The following is a 20,809-nucleotide window of genomic DNA, read 5'->3' as shown; positions in this document are numbered from 1 at the left end:
CACGCAGAATCGGCTTCATCCCTTACTAATATCACTGAACAAGATGTACAAGGGTGAAGCCACGACCACTTGCCTGCAATACGGAGCCTCGCGAGAGAGTTGTGTGGCTATCAGAGGTTCATGCAGCGGCTAAACAAACCCTGTCGAGGAGTTAGTGGCGGCGATGGCGGTGGTGGTAGGTAGTGTTGGTGGTGGTGGTGGTGTGTTTGTTAATGGTTCCCACCCAACCACGCTATCTCCCGGCCACAACTAACAGCCGCGCAAATTACCGACAACTATCTCCTTCACGGCAAACAGACACCTGCAGGCTGTTAACACCGGTTTCCACGCCGCTCTCATACACTCTGATTAAACACACACACACACACACACACACACACACACACACACACACACACACACACACACGTGAACAAACAGAAGAGCTCATGAACTAATAACAGTGGCGACAGTATAGTAGTAGTAGTAGTAGTAGTAGTAGTAGTAGTAGTAGTAGTAGTAGTAGTAGTAGTAGAACTAGTAGTAGTAGTAGAAATAGTAGTAGTAGTAGTAGCAGTAGTAGTAGTAGTAGTAGTAGTAGTAGTAGTAGTAGTAGTAGTAGTAGTAGTAGTAGTAGTAGTAGTAGTAGTAGTAGTAGTAGTAGTAGTAGTTGCATCTCTCTCTCTCTCTCTCTCTCTCTCTCTCTCTCTCTCTCTCTCTCTCTCTCTCTCTCTCTCTCTCTCTCTCTCTCTCTCTCTCTCTCTCTCTCTCTCTCTCTCTCTCTCTCTCTCTCTCTCTCTCTCTCTCTCTCTCTCTCTCTCTCTCTCTCTCTCTCTCTCTCTCTCTCTCTCTCTCGGTACAACTGATTCACAATGCCATTAGACTCACGCTGATGTCAAGTGAGTACATCTTTTTATTCTCCGGCTCGTGTAATTCTTTTTTTTTTTTTTCAAGATGCAAGTCGATGAATGTCAGTGAGATTTCTTTTTCTGAGCGAGACGTAATCAGAGTGTGCGTAGGAAGAATGTCAAGACTAAGACGGGGAGAAGGAGTAGGAGGAGGAGGAGGACGAAGATGAAGAGGATTCTGAGAAGGAAAGAAATAGCTGGGCTCAGTAAAGTAGGAGTTGACATTCTTTCTCTTTTACTGTAAACACAAATACACAGAATAGAAATTGAAATCTGGACAAAGAGGATAATGCATAAAAGAACTTGAGTGGGTCGGGGTAAATAAAATGTTAGGTTATTGAGTTTAATAAATACAAATACACCTAATAAAAATATAAAACAGGGTAAAAAAACATTGTATAAAAGAAAAAAAAAACATTTGTCTGTCAGAGCGACGCTACAAAATATATGTGAAATTGAAACTGCTATCTTACCACTGCCACCAATTGTATAACTGAGATCTACGATTCCCCTGTCACCAGATATTCTCCAACGGGCAAATAAAAAGCAGCCTCCCTTCTTACAATAGATATATCAAAGAATGTCCGACAGAGAAGCGTGAATACTTGCCACCCACGCTGAAGATTGACTAGCTACTGAGACCAATACAGAACAGAGCGAGAAACAACATGAGAAAAATAATGGAATAGTGAAGACATGAAAGGCCGGCAAAGGTGAATGAACGCAGAGGTTGTTTAGACGATTCCCTTGTCGTTATACAAACTTAATTACCAACTCTGTGTTATAAAAGTTAACGTTTTAGGATCTTTGCCTTTCAACACCGAGACACATTTTACTTACTATGAGTTTTGGGTATGATTAGACGATTTTTTTGACATTAGGAAAAGTCTATGGAGGACAGAAGATAAATAGCCAGAATTTTCACTATTATAATCCCCACTTAAGTTACTGAAGCTGTATAGAATCACCAAATAGTAAGCAGAATGAATATGAAAATGCGTCATGCAAGTGAAGGGGTTAGTATTATACAGATTGTTATTTATTCATTTAACTCTTCGTCTGAATATTTACTGTGTGTGCAAACGACTTTGGTTAAAGATAACAAAACTAATAAAAAAATAGTATATTACATTTACTATACCAACAAGCTCTAATAAACAACAAATGAATAACTAGTATATGTATCACGAAACAAATTCATTAATGGGATATCATAAATTTAATTATCACACAAATCAATATGACCCAATGCAGATTAACCAGAATTGTAATAAATACTTTTGGTTATTGTTTTCTGTACCTAAATGAGACAGTGTTTCTTTTATTCTTTTTCATATTTCGTTAAACATTTTTCATTCTCTCCAGCGCAGGCCAAATATAACCTAATTCACTGCGTCGTGTGGCGAAGGTAATGAATGAAATAAGGAAAAGTGGAAGAAGAATGGAGAGCAAGAAGAAGAGTATATAATGAGAATGAACTGAAATAGAATGAAGATGGCAATATTTTCTGTTTCATTTTGTCTCGACAGAATCACTTCATCTTGTTTCGTTTCTCACAATGCGAGACTGACAGCTGACAGAAAGAACTGCACATTTTGAAAACAAGACAGAGAGAGAGAGAGAGAGAGAGAGAGAGAGAGAGAGAGAGAGAGAGAGAGAGAGAGAGAGAGAGAGAGAGAGAGAGAGAGAGAGAGAGAGAGAGAGAGAGAGAGAGAGAGAGAGAGAGAGAGAGAGAGATTTATGACAGCAACATTGGAAGAGATAATCTATATAACCTTTGCTGAGAGAGAAGGAAAGAGATTTTATGACAACAACCTTGAAGAAATCACTTATATAATCTTCACCGTGTCCTTCTACAAAATACCTCTCTCTCTCTCTCTCTCTCTCTCTCTCTCTCTCTCTCTCTCTCTCTCTCTCTCTCCGGTGGTGGCGGTGACCAAGGTGACGGGCAATTAACTCAGATTTTTGCTAAACTGAGTGAACAAACTGCGTATAATTTTATTGAAATGAATATGAATGCTGGATAATTACGTTGTGTTTTAGGATTGACTAATAATACATACTAATTCTGTATCATTATTAGTATTGCTCTTGTTGTCGTTGCTGGTGTTGTTATTGTTGTTGTTGATTTCACTGTTTTTATTATTATTATTATTATTATTGTTATTATTATTATTATTATTATTATTATTATTATTATTATTATCATTGTTATTATCATTATTATCATTATTTTTATTATTATTATTATTATTATTATTATTATTATTATCATTATTATCATTATCATTATCATTGTTAACATCATCATTATTATCAAAACTATTATCACAATTACCATTGTTGACGTTTCTATGGTACACGTGTCATGTGAACAAACACACACGAAAACAACAATAACAACACCACCACCACCACCACCACAACAACAACAATAATAATAACAACACAAAACACAACAATAACAACACGTAATACTAAAAATACATGATGGACACCAAACAACAACAACAACAACAACAGAAAGAGGAAGAAGAAGAGGAGGAGGAGGAGGAGGAGGAGGAGGAGGAGGAGGAGGAGGAGGCGGAGGAAGACTAGGACAACAACAACAAGAAAGAAGAAACAGGAAGGACACAACATCTTTTTCAGTCACTCAGATTCTAGACGTAAATAAACATAAAAATAGAGAAAAAGAAGAAAGAGAGAGAAAGAGATAAAATGAGAAAAAAAAGAGGAACTCCATAAATTTGAGAAAACCAGAAGGAGGGACGTGTAGGAGAAGAGAAGGAGAAAGGGAGGATGTAAGAGGGTAAGAGGGAAGAAGGGGAGGAAGGACAACTAGGAGAGAAGATGGGAGGGTTGAGGAAGGAAGAGAATGTAAGACAAAGAGAAGGACTTGAGTTGTTCAAAGTTGTTGCTCCCATGAATATTCCGTTCCTGTGTTTCATGGGGAGGAAAGAGGAAGGTGAAGCTGTAGAGGCCAGGATAGGATGTGTGTGTGTGTGTGTGTGTGTGTGTGTGTGTGTGTGTGTGTGTGTGTGTGTGTGTGTGTGTGTGTGTGTGTGTGTGTGTGTGTGTGTGTGTGTGTGTGTTATGTGTTGGTGGTTTATGTACAGCTCTCTCTCTCTCTCTCTCTCTCTCTCTCTCTCTCTCTCTCTCTCTCTCTCTCTCTATATATATATATATATATATATATATATATCTCTCTCTCTCTCTCTCTCTCTCTCTCTCTCTCTCTCTCTCTCTCATCACGTCCTTCCATCACCTTCAAATAACAAGCACCATCATTATCAGTCATCACCTCCTGCAAACATAACAAATATTAATTAGCTATGCTACAATAATAACCACCACCACCGCCATCACCACCGCCACTACCATCAGTCTAACTACCGTCCCTGCATCTAGCTCTATTACCTTTAGTGGCGGAAGCTTCGTCCGTTTCGCGTTCGTAAAGCTTAAAACACGTGCATTTTATTTCCATTTATCTCTGCCGTTGGTGGTTGGTCGAGGATTAGATAAAATATTGAGGGAATAAATTCCAGATGGCGGGTCTCTTTTTATTCCCCAACTACACACAGACACACAGACAAATAAAAACACAGAATTTTTAAAACCACCAAGATGACACGATACTGATTGAAGCTCCACCCCCTCCCACTGTCCGTCTCCCTTCCTTCCTCCCTCGGATAAAAAGATCGCAAAAAATATCAAATAACCCATAGCCTAAAAATTGAGTTATTTCCCAGAGACTTACTGCTTGCCTACCAAAAAGATATAACGATCAAGGATCGGAAACATGACCCTATCTGGCGCAGGAGATTAAATAGATTCGTGTCAACCTATAGGGAAAAAAAATATATATGCTACTGTAAAGGTGACTGTGACTCGTTTTCCTCTTACTATATATTTTATTACTATTTTCTCTTATATATACGTGTTTTTAATCTCTTCAGTACCATGATGTGTTTCCATATTCATTCTTCTTACTATTTGGTGATTTTACATAGCTTCAGAAACTCATGTGGTGGAGTAAAATAGTGAAGACTGTGGCTATTAATCTTCTTACCTCCACAAACCCTTCTTAATGCCAATGAAATGGTCTAATCGTTCATAAATCTCAAGGTAAAGATGTGTCCTAGTACTGAAGGGGTTAAACAATCTGCATATTTTGATTCTGAAAATAAATTCAGAACTGTTGCTATTCCCATGACTACTTTTACAGCTACTGCTTATCCTTGCCTTATCATAAACCGTCTCGTAAAGCATGGAATGTTTGATGATGCTTGTTCTTCCTTTGCGTTTCATTGTGCTGCGCTCCCTAGCATGTGCAGCATGAATAAGAGAGGATGTATGATTGTAGTAATGTGACCCGGAGAATGAGTTAGAATACTGTATAATGCATATGCCATGATATTGAAAGGATAAAGGGATGCAAAATTCATGAAATGGAATGGAATACACATGTCGAAACGAGAGTGGAGATAATGTTTATGCTGGGCGGGGTGTGTATGGCATGTCAATAGTGTGTGTTCAGTTCCAAATACACAAGTAACCCTCCATGTGTCATAATGCCATTTAAGTATGAAATCAAATACCAGTATCCCGGTGTGTGTGTGTGTGTGTGTGTGTGTGTGTGTGTGTGTGTGTGTGTGTGTGTGTGTGTGTGTGTGTGTGTGTGTGTGTGTGTGTGTGTGTGTGTGTGTGTGTGTGTGTGTGCCCTTCACGCGTGGTCCAAAACAGTTTACAGCTAGAAATACGCGGCGTGGGGTGCGGTGCAGCTTTCATATCAACGGGCGTAGTACCAATCGAGCCTGTCACTCGGGCTGGCGTGGGAACAATATCAGCAAGTTTTCATCTCTGTCAATTGTTGCGCCGGAGTGTTGAGTGACAGGCGCCTCTCTCTCTCTCCTCCACAGACCCGGCTTCTGGTGCGGGGACGGCCTCGGGCTGCCCATGTACTACTCCGAGACGCCCTCCGTGTCCGTCATCATCTCGCGGCTCCCCACAGACGACGACCTCACCGCCCTCGACGACTTCCCGAGTTTCTACGTCAAGATGTCGTACAAGTTCCTGCGGCGAGGATCTGCTGTGGTGCGCTACGGGATGGAGGAGGAGCCCAAGTACCTGGGGCTGAGAGACAAGACCACGGTGTGCAACGCTTTCTTTTCCAACTGTGACCAGCAGCCGTGTTACGTCCAGTCACCGAACTTCCCTGGCATGTATCCGCGCAACACCACCTGCTACTACCACCTCAAGCAGACCAAGGCGCCGCCCGGCAAGCGAGCCATCATAGCGCTCAGCCAAGACGACGGCCAGCTGGTGCACATTAAGAGTCAGGCGCTGCCCCACGACACAGCTGAGCGCCACCTCAAGCTGTACGAGGACTGCTATTACGTGGGGGACTATGTGCGTGTGTACGACGGCAACTCCACCACCTCACCCGTGCTGGTCACCTTCTGCCGCGGTGACATTGTGCCAGAGATCGTGTCCTCCGGACCGGACGTCCTCATTGAGTTCACCACGTCACCCTTTGACAACCCGAACCACGAGATGCCGTGGACACATCTGGCAGGATTTGAGCTGAAAGCGGAGACTCGCTTCATCCCGCAGGACTCTATCGGGGAAGACTGTCGCGTTGTGATCCGCAGCAGTGACAACAGCAGCGGCTGGGTGGAGGGCGCCAGCCACAGCGTGCCGCCCAACACCACCTGCGTGTGGCAGTTCCTCGGCTCGCACGGCCAGGTGGTGTGGATCACCTTCGTGTACTACACCAGGACCACACAGCTGGCCAAGCTGCAGGGCAAGCTGTGCACCACGCAGCTCACCATCGCAGACGGGGAATGGCCGGAGGGTACGCCCATCGCCCGCCATTGCCGTGACTCTGAGATGCGCACTTGTCACCGAGCGCGCCGCCTGCGGGACGACGCCACGGTGCGTCCCTGCGACAGGAACGAGTCCTACGTGTCCACTGGCAGAAACCTCAGCATTCAGCAGCTGTTTGAGGACGGAAGTATCGTCACCAAAGTTTCATTTTTGCTCAGGTAAGTGGCGTTGCCTTGTACGGGGACGAGGGGACCGGCTGGCTCTGTGTGCAGTGCTCGACTCGCTACCATAGGTTGTGGGTTCGATCATTAGCTAAGGGCAGCTTCTTGGCGGGGAAAATAGGGTTGTATCAACTCAACCTTGCTCTATGCAGATAACTGCTGTAGTCACTGTAAACAACGTTTTGACAAGAACGTAAAAATGATTAGTGGACTGTTCTGGGGCCTGGATGGCACCATGGTATTTGATAGTGAAATGGAAGGGATGAGGGGCACCTGTAATGCTATTAAGTGACCACGCCTTTTCCTTCTTGCAGGTATGAGTTCGTAGACCGTCGCCAAGCCGGTGAGTGGGTGGAGGACCCTTGTACCCGCGTCATCCGCAGCGACGGTGCATCACGCGGCAGCTTTTCCTTCTCGGCACCACGGGACGTGTTCTTGTACGGGCGCGGCGGGCGGTCAGCAGTGTCGTGCTCGTGGCGCCTACTGGGGGCGCCGGACCAGGTGGTTCGCCTCACCATCACCAGCTTGCAGACGGGGTCATCAGGATGCCGCAGGGAGGTGAACCGCCAAACCAAGGCGCTGCGCTGCCTGGCCGGCGCTGCCACCCACATGTCCCTGTCAGTGTCTGAGTGGCCGTGGGCCAACGTAGAGCTTCCGCTGGCCTGTGTATGTTCCCAGGACGACATTCCCCTGACGGAAGTGTCCCACGGGCCAGACCTCACCCTCAACATGACCATCCGCGGCATGCTCACCCACGAGGACTACATGCACTACTCCTTCAACGCCACCTACGAGTTCCTGCAGGCGCCGGGGTGCATCGGCGCCACCAGGGTGCTGAAGGGCGCCGCGGGGGAGGTTGTAGCCTCTTCCTCCTCAGACACCAAGACTAAATGCGAGGGGTTCCCGTGGCTCCTCAAGACACCGCCCAAACACGCGCTCTTCCTCACGCTGCCCCGCGCCAGCCTGGACAACGGCACCTGTGCCTCCGATACCAGGCTGTTTTTTCACGTGCCGGGCAAGGCAGACCCGGTGTTGGGCGTGTGTCCCGCGGCAGACCCCGCCGCTACCATCACCTTCTTCTGGCCGCCTCAGTCACTGGGGCAGCGCGCTATCAGCCAGTCACCCCCCGCTATTGAAGACACAGACTCAGCAGTGCAGATTGGGGAGGGTGAGGTAGAGGAAAAGTCCTACACACAGGAACTGGACCTGCGGGAGCCCAGCGGGCACGGGTCCTCGCTGGTGGTAGCATGGCAGCCGCGCAGCGCCTCACAGCTTCGTCTGCGCTGGCTCACCACCTGGATTCCAGAGGAGAGCGAGGGCGTGGGCTACTTCCCTTACTTCCACACCGAGGGCCCCGGGGGCTGGCGGGACGAGCACAGTCAGCTCAACTGTAAGGAGCTGTGCCCAGAACTGCACGCCTGCATCCCAGCAGAGCTTTGGTGCGACGGCAAGCAGCACTGCCCACAAGGAGAGAGAGAGAGAGAGAGAGAGAGAGAGAGAGAGAGAGAGAGAGAGAGAGAGAGAGAGAGAGAGAGAGAGAGAGAGAGAGAGAGAGAGAGAGAGAGAGAGAGAGAGAGAGAGAGAGAGAGAGAGAGAGAGAGAGAGAGAGAGAGAGAGAGAGAGAGAGAGAGAGAGAGAGAGAGAGAGAGAGAGAGAGAGAGAGAGAGAGAGAGAGAAGCAAATCCAAAAACTGTGAGCACCTCTACAAACTCTTACACCCTGACCTGATGGGATCACAACATTCTCTTGCACCACTACACTTTATGCATCCCCACTGACTGTCTCTGTATGTCCACACAGCGAAGACACACAAAATAAAAAAAACGTCACGCCAGCACTAGGAACAACCACCAGTATTAACCACAATGAGCAAAGAAACACAAAGCACCAGAATGAACACAAAGAGAGGCGACACTGACACAATAAAGACTAGGGACATTTAAGTGGTTGTAGGAGCAGTTAAAGGCAAAGGTTGCAGGGAGGACAGGGCGCCTATCTCCTTTGCTGATGGCACGAGTCTGTCTAAATTAACCTCGCGTCATTGGTCCCACATGCAATAAGGGAACTATTAGGACACAGCGTCGCCCCGGCTGTGACTACTCCCCTGATTTCCCTCGTGTTTTGCGTCCGTGTGTGTTTGCAGGGCCGCACTCCCGCCGCTCACTGCTGCTCCTTCTTCTCGTTTCCTCTCTCTCTCTCTCTCTCTCTCTCTCTCTCTCTCTCTCTCTCTCTCTCTCTGTATGTGTGTGTGTGTGTGTGTGTGTGTGTGTGTGTGTGTGTGTGTGTGTGTGTGTGTGTGTGTGTGTGTGTGTGTGTGTGTGTGTGTGTGTGTGTGTGTGTGTGTGTGTGTGTGTGTGTGTGTGTGTGAGTGTGTCCAAGCTTCTTATCCATTCCTTCCATCTTTCATTATTTTTTGTATTCCTTCCTTTCCTCCCTCTGTCTCTCCCTCTCTCTGTCTCTCTCTCTCTCTCTCTCTCTCTCTCTCTAAACCCTAATAACCTGCACTAGACCTTATTAAGATACCAACAAGATAACGAAACATTTGAGAATACTGGAGAATCTTCCTTACACTCATCCCATTCCCTCTTCCCCTTTTTTGGTGCATCCCTCTCACTTTCCCTCTCACTCTCTCCTGCAGACAATGACAAGAATATAGTCAACTCCTGCATCCCCTCTCACTCTCCCTCTCCCTCTTTCCTGCAGGCAGTGACATATCTATAGTTAGCTTCCCTCTCACTCTCTCCTTCTCTCTTTCTCCCCTGCAGGCAGTGACGAGACCGTGGCCAACTGTCTGCTGGAGCGCATCCCGTGGCTGTACCTCACCATCGCTGGCCTCACGCTGCTCACTCTGCTCTCCATCACCGTGTCCGCCGTGAGCCGCCACCGCCAGCAGAAGGCCAAGAAGCGGCAGCAGGACGCCAGGCGGGTGTCCACGCAGGAGTCGATCCTCCCGCCGAAGGAGAAAAGCTTAAGTGCCTATGCCCTCGACTACACCGACATGGACTTTGAAACGACCGTCTGAGGTGCTCGTTGCTGTCTTTAAATCTCTCTCTCTCTCTCTCTCTCTCTCTCTCTCTCTCTCTCTCTCTCTCTCTCTCTCTCTCTCTCTCTCTCTCTCTCTCTCTTTTTTAAGGTCAGTGTCCAGTCGGCGCTCTTCTACACATTGTGATCTCCTTTGCGATTTTGTACATGACTGCGTGCGACACCCTTACTGTACTCTCCCTCTTTCATACCCCCCATCATCCAGCCCTCCTCCCGCCCGCTGCCCCTTCAGGTGTAGCGGGAAGAGCGTGTGGTGCTTCATATGTTTATTACCAGTCTCGCTGCCACGCTACAACATGTCTCTTTCGCGTGCCGATTCGCCTTCTAAGCTAGTCTATCATTATTACATCCCAGAGACGTAAATTTTATCGTGCTTTTAATTAGATGAGTAAATGGTAATAATTAACTAATAAAAAAAACGGTAGATACTCGCCTCAACAGAACATATCATTAGGCAATACTAAGAAGCCAGTCTCCATGGGCGTGTTGGTGGAGCGAGGGCGTGTGGAAGGGTGGAAAAGTGGAAGGGAAGCGCCGCGCCCCAGGGAGGTGAAAGAGAGGAAGGGAAGGAAGAAGAATAGAGGGAGGAGCAGCCTGGAGGTGGTCATCATGTTCTGTATTGGTGCCCTAACTCTCATTATTACCTTAGTATCTGATTAACCTCTCTCTCTCTCTCTCTCTCTCTCTCTCTCTCTCTCTCTCTCTCTAAATCACACGACGTACCCAACTTCATCACCACCACCACCACCTCCACCACCAACACCGCCATCGCCGCTAACAGAAGTCCAGCCGCTGCCGTTCCAAGCATCAAGCAGTACACGAGAGAGAGGGAGAGGGATCACAGGGAGAGGGAGAGGCTGCGCACTACTACAGCTACTCCCTCAGCCACACAACACCCACCACTCTGCATCTCAAAGGCCACCAACGCCACACCTGAATTTGCAATGGGACGAGTGGGGGATGACCTGACCTAACCGGATGCAGGCTTATTCGGACCTTAGCTTATTCGGACCTTGGCTCATTCGGACCAACTTCGGATCCATGTTCTTGCTCATTCGGACCCATTTTGTAGTTGATTCGGACCCATGTTGTATCTGATTCGGACCCATACTGTGGTTGATTCTTACATTTTTTTTTCCCTGTTTGGCATTTGATGAGGAAACACACCGATATATGAAAGGTATGAAAGAAAGCAGGTTAACACAGTGCAAGGGCGCCTCAGGAGACTATGGGAGGATTACAATGAAGAAAATAACAGCTGGTCGGTTACTGAAGAAATGTTGAGGCATACTGTAAGGTTCGGTGTAAATTAAATGCTTTCCTAACACTTTATTCATTATGCAGTTTTTACCTTTCTATTTTGTTTACTTTACATTAATCATTTGAAATTACTTTAGGAAATTTCAGTTTTATTTGTAGTTTTAAGTTTTCAATAGAATATTTTAATTATTTTAGCATTTTAATTTCAAGTACTTTTTAGCTATTACTTTACATGTTATAGCTTAAGTTTTAGATGATATATTGTAATTATTTTAGCTACTTAATTTCACGCAATTATTTTGTTATTACTTTACATGGAATATGCATTTGAAACGTTCATTAAATGCATTGCTTATTTATTTTCATGTTTCAATCTCTTTTCCTTTTTTAATAAGTTACCATTACTTTACACGAAATACGCATCTAAAACTTTCATTAAATGCATTATTTGTTTACTTTATTGTTTTAATCTCTCTTCAGTTTTTAATAAGGTCCTATTAAACCAGAAAAAGGTCTGAATCAGCTTGAATGAAGGTCCGAATTAGATGGGCCGTATAAGCCAGGTCTGAATCAGCCAAGGTCAGAATAAGCACGCACCGACCTGACCTGCCTCCGTCTAAGCTTCCATGTCCTGTGGTTCGGATCTTGCCAAGCTAATGTCGTGTTTCCTGGTTGTACAGAGTCGTAGTAGCTGTGATGTGTGGGATTAGAGCGTTGCTACTGTCTCTGAGGATTGTATTCTGTGACACTTCTGCGCTGAACCAACCTCCTCCATTACATTAAAAAGGTTCTAGTTGAAGTTGCAAGGGTTTTTAATGCTTTTTTATAGTTCCAGTGGTAGATCAATAAAATTTCTACGCTGTTAACAATATAAATTCACTTGAAAACCCAGCTAATCGTCTCAGTACCTTAGTAGTGGTGATAGAACAGAGCGTTTCAGAATACAGGTCTTGTGAAACACATAAAGGGACGTCTTGTTTGTCAACCACAGTATTCCCTTCAGTGGCGGCGCACTAGTGAATCGAACAAGACACGTAATTAGTGATCTCGTTAACAGACAGGAATATACACACGGCACTTTCTTCCTTAATGAGCGTCGGCATTAGTTATCACTCCAATCAGTAACACCAGACGGCAGTGCCCACAAACAAAGGAATAGGTGGCGCCAGTAGGTCTTCCCAGTAAATTTGTGGCTTAATCTTAAAAGTTAGTGGTGGCTGGATATATTGGCAGAGGTGGGGCGCCGCGGGTCACGGGTGGGCCGAGCTAAGGCGAAGCAACACATCAACATTTTCCCTCCTAGATGCCTCCCCAACCGCCGCCGCCGCCGCCGCCGCCGCCGCTGCTCCCGGCCCTCGCTCCACCACACAAAGTTTTCTCCTTATTCTTTTCCTCATCGAGTTTATAAAAATTTAATATATAATATCTGAGGTCTGGCGGAGAAATATTTGGTATATGTGTAGATTGAGGCTGTGGAGAGGAGACATTGAGGCCGCGATCATCAGCTTTAAGGCGACTGGAGATCATTCCGTGTTTTCTTATTTCCCTGGACGACGCGTGTGTCCTGTAGCACCTTTCACGCGGGGCTCTTCCCACCTCACGACTAACGAGACACCTGTCGTTACCTTCACTGTAGTGCTCGTTAGGTACCTGTGTGGCTCATTGACATTCCAAATCAAATTTCACATAATCAAAACGTTTCTGTCGATTTAGCGGCTTTGTGTTTAGCGATTCTTAGTCCTTCACGCTCGCCGACTTTTTCCGAAAGGGGACGAGCCAATGAGACTGAAAGACACGTGTGTTTGGGGCGCGGCAGGAGCTCGGATATACGTAGAAGAAGAGACCCATACTGCACCATCTTGTTGACTATCTCCTATAACTGTCTTATCTTGCTTATTCCTGTGCTTAAAAGTCTCTCTCTCTCTCTCTCTCTCTCTCTCTCTCTCTCTCAGGCCCATATATTGAAACATTCTGCGCTCCACAACCACCACTGTCAAAAGACTCTCGTTAAAGTGACAGGTATTTGAGGTTGTTTTTCCATCTCTAGTGACAGATTGATGAGATTTTTACACTACTACGGAAAAAAACAATCGAGAAATCCTGGTCAGTACTCGCTGTGGTCTTAAAAATAGTCGTGGTGAGAGAGCAAAGCGTTTCTAAATACGGGTCTTCTGTGTGTAGCTCCTTTCTATGACTCGTGCTCTTGGCGTCTCCTTCGGCCTCACCACAGCAGGTTACCAACGATCTAAGCATACTAGCGGACTGGCCAGCGAGTGTTGGTGAAGATGGAGGTGCAGGTGGTTTCCCCGTGGTGTCCTCGTGGGCGTGGCGCGGCGTCAACCCTTCCAGTGTACATTAGGTCCTCGAAGGTCCCAAAGTCCTGCACTCATTTACATATTGCAGAGGAGTATAAAAATTAAACTGTTACGCTACGGTCTTTCCCTGATACATTTCCCTTCATTTGCTGCCTATATTTTTCCAGCATTGCATTCACTCCTTGTTTTCTTGGCACACCTGAGTCGAGGGGCTTCACGACGGTGCTGCAGACTGGTCCTGGCCACCGGCGGGCGTGGAGGCCGCCTTCATGCCCTCCTCCAAGCCTCCAGACCTTTGACACAAGTGTGGACGGCAGGATGTACCACAAGACTGCTCTGCCACAGTTCCCTCGTAACATTAATAGCCATGTATTACGTAAGGTGTCTCGTGTTTTCTGTCAGTTATCAAAAGGGTAATTTACTCATCAACATAACAACTTTCAGCTCAAAAGTAGTGATCCAATGTTCAGTTTTTTGTACTTTGTGGGAACACGAAATTACCTTCTCGGAATATCACTGGAGGCGCACACGGGTAATGACGTTCAATGAGCTTAACGTTAGCACAGCACAGAGTAGAAAGGAACTATTGTGAAACACCGCTGTGAACGCGAAGCACGAATGAAAAACAAAACAAAACAGTGCTTGGATTTACATTCAAAGTGAATGCAATGAAAGAAAAGACTTTCAGTGAGTTCATGACGGTGAAATCCTGACAGACTGTCAGCAAGCAGGCGGATCAGCTGCTGTAGTGAATGAGAGCAAACGGTGACGCCCGCCTCCCGACGACCCCGCGGCGGAGCCCCACGGCGGGAGGACGCCCACAGCGAGGATGAGGAGCAACACTGCGAAGACAATCATGATGAGTAAAGAGAAGCAAACAGCAAAGTGAGTCCGTGCGTGGGGGGGGGGCGAGGCTCCCTGGCGGACAGCAGCAGCAGCAGCAGCACAGTGACGCCAGCCTCTATCAGTGTGTTGGACAAGGAATGTATTGCAATTTTAATGAGTTTTATACCAATGCGTATAAATAGGGGAACATTACCCTTATCGCTTTAGTGCATAAGGTTCATATTTTATGTCTTCAAAGTGTTTTTATCTGGTTTGCACTAAGTGTTGAATGGTTTCCCATTACAATATTAGTCACCACGGGAAGGTGACTCCCCCTCCCAGGCTCCCCACGCTTGGATCTTCCCAAAGGAAACAAACCACTTTTGCTCACCATTTGCCAATGTAACAGCTTCAATATTTTTGTAATTTAGTGACGTGTTAGGTGATTGACATTCAATAGTTTGTATCTCACGGACTGTTACTTCACCGAGGCTCTGCAGGATCTCGGCCGCCGACACCAGCCACCACCGACCGCCGCAGTGCCGGCAGCGCTGCGCCAGACGTGTTTCCCTGAGTGTTCTCGGTGTGTCGACTCAACTCATTATGTCAGTAACGTGTAGGAAAAAAAATTCCTTTTTTTGTCTCATAAATTAATGGATCAGGTGAGACTGGAGGCCAACCTATATAATTTTTCTTTCACATGTCTAATGCAAGGATGATTGTTTTGTTCAGTTTCGTACTAGTGCCAGTGTTCATGCGAAACGAGGAGGCGAGGTGGGCGTAAGCAGGTCACAATGTTACTTCAGCGTCAAGTTAATTGTATGAATGTGCTTCACCACAGTCTACGTGAACTGTGCATGTCTTCCTAACGCAACACAAACATCTCCACTAACACCACTTCATTAAAACCACTTCACCAGACAGCGAGAAAAACGAGCAGAGAAACAAGCATTCCATTCCTTCGTGTCACTTCCCAGCATGAGGCTTCAGGACGCGATGTTTCCTGGCCACGGGTAACGAACAGGCGGCATTAGGCGAGCGTCAGTGTGCAGAAGGGAGCCGTGGAGCCTGACAGTGACGCCGTGCTCTTCGCCACCTGCCGGACGCGGGTAATGCTCCTCGCCACTCATGATCCCACACACGCACTCATCACGCTCCCACCTCACTCACTTAACACCCCCACTGACTCTCTCTCTCTCTCTCTCTCTCTCTCTCTCTCTCTCTCTCTCTCTCATCACCTAAGGCTACCCAACACCTGCACACCGCCACGCCGCCAGAAATACCGCCGCGATGGACAAAGACATCCTCACTTTGATCCGTGAAGTAGCGGCAAACCTTCCCTTCATTTCCAGCTACGTGTTGTTATTTTTGCACTGCCTGGACGTTGTGAGAGAGGCAATATGCAAATCAAGCTGATATATTTATGGTTAGTTATTCAGCTCATTTATTTCGTGTTGTATAAAAAGAGCAAGGCCGCTGGAGAGGGAGAAAGGCAGCCTGGTCACGCTAATCAGTGGCGCAGTTTAGTTCATTAAGAGCAGGAAATGATGGAATGCTATTAAAAACCTGGCCATTTACGGAATAATTAACGGATGTGAGTTACAGAAAGGTTGCAGGACGAGAAGGAGAGGATTATAGTAAAAAATAAGTAAGCATTATTAGATTACCCCTTTAGATTACAGATAAGAAGCGAAATACGTAATTAATCATTCAAATTATGGACAGGTAAAAAAGGCAAGCTATTTTGGATATTTTCAAAAGAAATAATCAAGACAAATTTTTTGAATGAAAGAGAAAACAAATAACTTCCTTAATCCTTACAAAAAAATGTCAACAATAACCTTTTTGAATTAATGAAAGGCTGTAACACCACTTTCATAAAATTAGTTTAGTCTTTCCTCTTTTACTGTTCAATATTTCTCTTATCACTTGGACAGATTTCACACTTTGATCTCTTAATCCCTTGAGCACCATGACACGTTTTGATATTCATTCTGATGACTATATGGTGACTTTATACAGCTATAGAAACTTATGTGGGGATCAAAAATAGTGAAAACTCTGACCATTAATCTTCTGACCTTCATAAACTCTTCCTAATGCAAATAAAATTGTCTAATAATCCTCAAAACTCATGGTAAAAATGCGTCCCAGTACTGAAGGGGTTAAAATCACTAAGTAATATAAAACTGATAGATAAAACTATTATTTCTCTTTTCTTTGAGTGTCCATCAAACTTTCAACCCTCTGAATTTCTTAAAGGGACAACACACAGAAGTAAAATAATTAAATAGTTGAAAATCCCTAGACACTTCACAACTCTCGTCTATAAATCCTCAACACTGCTCATATGAGGATAAAAACACTCGAGATAGACCAGAGAAACAACAGGAGTGTGGCATTTACGCTCACCAGGCGGCGTAGGGTGTGGGCATTATTAAGCTTGTTTCCTCCTTTCCAACAAGAGGCAGCGGGGAGTGCGTGGAGAGGTGCTGAGTGAGGGAGGAGTGAGTTAAGGCACCCTGCATCACCATTTGTTTCGCTCCTAAAATAAATGAACGGAGAAAGAAGAGGCGGAGAGTAAAGACGGCAATGCTTTTCCCTTAACACACTTCTGAAAACGAAAATAACTCCTCATCAGTGACTTTAAATCACTTCTCCTCCTCCTCCTCCTCCTCCTCCTCCTCCTCCTCCTCCTCCTCCTATTCCTCCTCCTCCTTCAGTTCCTTCTTAAAAGTCAATGTAACTCATTTCAAATCTTTAATGAGCTTTGCCTAATTCTCTTAAGGACTATTCCAAGGCAGTGATTTAGGCTCAATTATTGTTCCCCAGATTTCAAAGTTACTCTCCCTCAGGCACCTCGTTTCTATTAATATTAAAGAGGGTTTTTATTTTCCTATTTCTTTAATCGCGTGAAATTTGTGAAGTGGTTTTATGGGTGGAATTCTCTCTCTCTCTCTCTCTCTCTCTCTCTCTCTCTCTCTCTCTCTCTCTCTCTCTCTCTCTCGACTATACATTGAAGCACACTGGTCACGTAAAAAACCGCCACTAACATGAAAAGCATCAAGGAAAAGAGGAAAAAAATAAAGGAAAAATGAAAACTAAAAAGATAAGGAGGTGAAAGTGAGAAAGAAATGAAGATAAAAGACACACCAACCATTCTTTACACACACACACACACACACACACACACACACACACACACACACACACACACACACAAGGAAGAGAACACAAGCCACTACTGCCAATAGAGACATAAGAACCTGGCGCTAGTACATGCAAAAACAATAAATGATAATAATAATTCAATACCTGGATATTATTTCATTAAGGGTTACAATTTCTGCTTTATTATTTTTTTCCTTGCCTTTTATTTCTTTCGAGATGTGAGTTGGTAGATGACATGGCAAAGGATATGGCCAATGTACTCTCGCCTGCGTGTTGTTCCTTCCCTGCTCCCCTCCTACCATGCCCCATATCCATAACCTTTTCCCCCTCCCCAAGACACCAAGTCCTAAACCCACCCTGTAGTCATTTATCGAAGAATTTATCGGTGGAATTGTAGAAGTTTATCAGCATTTCTCGATGTAGTGAATTCCAAAGGCTTTATATAACACCTGAAATTTCATGCCTCCTCTCTTCCTCTTCCTCCTTCTCTTCCTTACCTGGTCCCGTTCCTTAACTACTACACCTGGGTTTCTCCTTCCCGGTACATTCATTAGCTTCCCTTCCATTTAATACAGACGTACATACATACACATCAAAAGGCTTTATATGAAATTATGACACGACTATTTCTCCTTTCTTATTTGTATTTTTCCCCTGTCCCAATAATACACAGATAGAAAGAGATACAGACAGACATACATATACATACAACCAGGCAGACATACACACACACATACACACTCCCTGCTTCCTCTCCCAGTCCCCTCAGCCCCTCCTCTCATCACTAACACAACCTACAATGGGTGCCAAAAACATAATACTAGTCTAATGAAACAAAATAATAATAATAATAATATATATATCTTAGTTTTGGGCAACTATTTTTATAAGATTATTTTTTTGCTCTTGTTCTTCCGGCGGACGTGTTTCCCTGGACAGCATTGTAAGCATAAGGTTTTTGCTTTGACATCCCTCTCCCAGCCCAGCCCGGCCCAGCCCAGCCCAGCCCAGCCCAGCCCAGCCACGGTTCTGTGTATGAATTTCGTATTTGTATATTTTTTTGAGTCTCGCTCCTTCCCTTCCTTGTAAGTTGATGTCACTGTTCTTCTCCGTGTATGGTTTCACTACCGGCATCCCACACAAATACATGAAGTGTAACTGAAATTTTATACTTGTTTGTACAAATAAAAAGATCTCTTATATTTCCCAACAGAATTATCGTCTTCTCATGTATCCTTGTGAAGGGTAATGGCGTGTGTCGTCTATGTGGTGTGTGTTGTGTTTGCCTCGGTGTTCTTAAGGGCGTTTTGTTGTTTTTAGTGAGATTAACAAGATGTCTGCATTATTAACTTAGATTTCATTGTTTCTACAGTGAGAGATTAACATGAGTTCTTTATTGTTAACTTGTATTCTGAAACTTAATATATAACTTGCATTTTGAAGGGTAGATGAGTATCTTTTTTAATGAAAGAGAGGAAGACTGGCAAAGGGCAGTGAAAATATAAAGAAAAAGAAAAAAAAGCCCTCTCAGTTACCAGTCTTAATACAGAATCGATAGAATTAGCTAATGCTAATGTGGTGTTCATTTCGCCGGATACAAAAAGGTAATGGTTCAGTCACACTAATATTCTGTGTCAAGAGTATTTCAGTTTCTTGTTTACCTTTCTTGCTACTAACGCTATTAACACTACTAGCACTATTAACACTGCTAACACTATTAACACTAACACTATTAACACTACTAACACTATTAATACTAACACTATTAACATTAATACAACTAACACTACTAACCAGATTAAGATTCATAGGTGAGAGAAGAGGTGCGAGGACAGGTAGGAGTTCAAGGCACTTCAATGCTGTGACATAAGAAATCCAGATACTTGTCTATAATTTCACCAATAAAATGGAGAAAAAAACAAATGGCATAGTCGGAAATCACTCATAAAATACAATACAAAACAAAATTTAACGTACCAAATATTACTTAAAAAAACTGAAGTTCTTGTCTACGCTCCGACATGGAGAGAAATAACAATACAATAACAGTCCAATCAAAATTCACACCTAGAAATGAGATAATTATCGCTTGTAACTCAGGAAGACGTTGACCGTTGCGACAAGCTGGAATGGCAGTAACACCACCCGAGGCTGCACGTGGCCATGACCTGCTTCTGCCTAACGTAACGACCGGGGCAGCTGAGCACAAGCAAAAAGTCACACAAAGAGCTGGAAGACAAATACCCGCGCTGTGCATAATGGAAATGACCCGCAAGTTGTGAAGTAAAAATAAAAACACACCAACGGTCTGCGCATACTAATCAGATGTGTCGGCTCGCACAGGGAAAGTTTTGCCAGCTGTACATAATAATTTCAAAGCATAAAGTTTTAGTGGGCAAGTATACCAGCTGTGAATAACAACGTTAGACAACACACATACACACACACACACACACACACACACACACACACACACACACACACACACACACACACACACACACTGCACTATTACTAACACAACAGTCAAGACTCGTATATAACTTCTCTCTGAGGCTGTTGATGCTAGCGTGAATCTATCCTTTAGCTTTGCGTTGAAATGTTTAGGTATGTTAACCCTTTCAGTTCTGGGACACATTTTCACCTTCAGTTTTGTGTACGATTAGAACATTTTATTGACATTAGAAAGGGTCTATGGAGGTCAGAAGATTAACGACCACTGTCTTCACTATTTTAATCCCCACATAAGTTTATGAAGCTGTGTAAAATCACCAAATAGTAAGTAGAATGAATATGGAATGCGTCATGGTACTAAAGGGTTAACTCTGTATATGGTGACTTGATCTCTTTTCATTGATTATTTTCGAGTGTAATTTGACGTATATTTGAAGTTCTTTATCACTGTTTTTACTTTTACTTGCAAATATATTTTCACCATCGAGTCTTTTACGAGTTACGATGTCTACAATAATGAAGGTTAGTTATTGATCACCATTACTAAAACACCAAGGCTATTACACCATTTTTTTCTTCATCACCATCACAGACACCAATAGTAGCAAAATTACAAGTGTCTACAATAATGGAGGTTTGTTATTCATCACCACTACTAAAACACCAACGCTATTATACCATTGATTTTTCGTCACCACCACCACAGACACAAATACTAACAAAATTATTACTTTCCATTATCTAATCCTATCACCACACATTCATCACCACTGACACAAAGCCAAAGTCATCACATTCCTTAGACTCA

General features: G+C 44.4%; 1 protein-coding gene across 1 annotated transcript in view; it reads left to right on the top strand.

Moving 5' to 3' along the window:
• Positions 1-18,762, top strand: part of LOC123506583 — a 239,823-nt gene extending 221,061 nt beyond the window's left edge. Inside the window, exons 4-6 of the mRNA XM_045258799.1 lie at positions 5,807-6,931; positions 7,249-8,402; positions 9,700-18,762. Coding sequence (XP_045114734.1) covers positions 5,807-6,931; positions 7,249-8,402; positions 9,700-9,956 — 2,536 coding nt within the window. The 3' untranslated portion in view covers positions 9,957-18,762. The remainder of the gene's footprint in view (positions 1-5,806; positions 6,932-7,248; positions 8,403-9,699) is intronic.
• The last annotated feature ends 2,047 nt before the right edge of the window (positions 18,763-20,809 follow it).

The sequence above is a fragment of the Portunus trituberculatus genome, chromosome 20 (genome assembly GCF_017591435.1).
Source record: "Portunus trituberculatus isolate SZX2019 chromosome 20, ASM1759143v1, whole genome shotgun sequence".
NCBI lineage: Eukaryota > Metazoa > Arthropoda > Malacostraca > Decapoda > Portunidae > Portunus > Portunus trituberculatus.
Note: the sequence above shows the minus strand (reverse complement) of the source record. Positions and strands in the feature narration are given on the sequence as shown.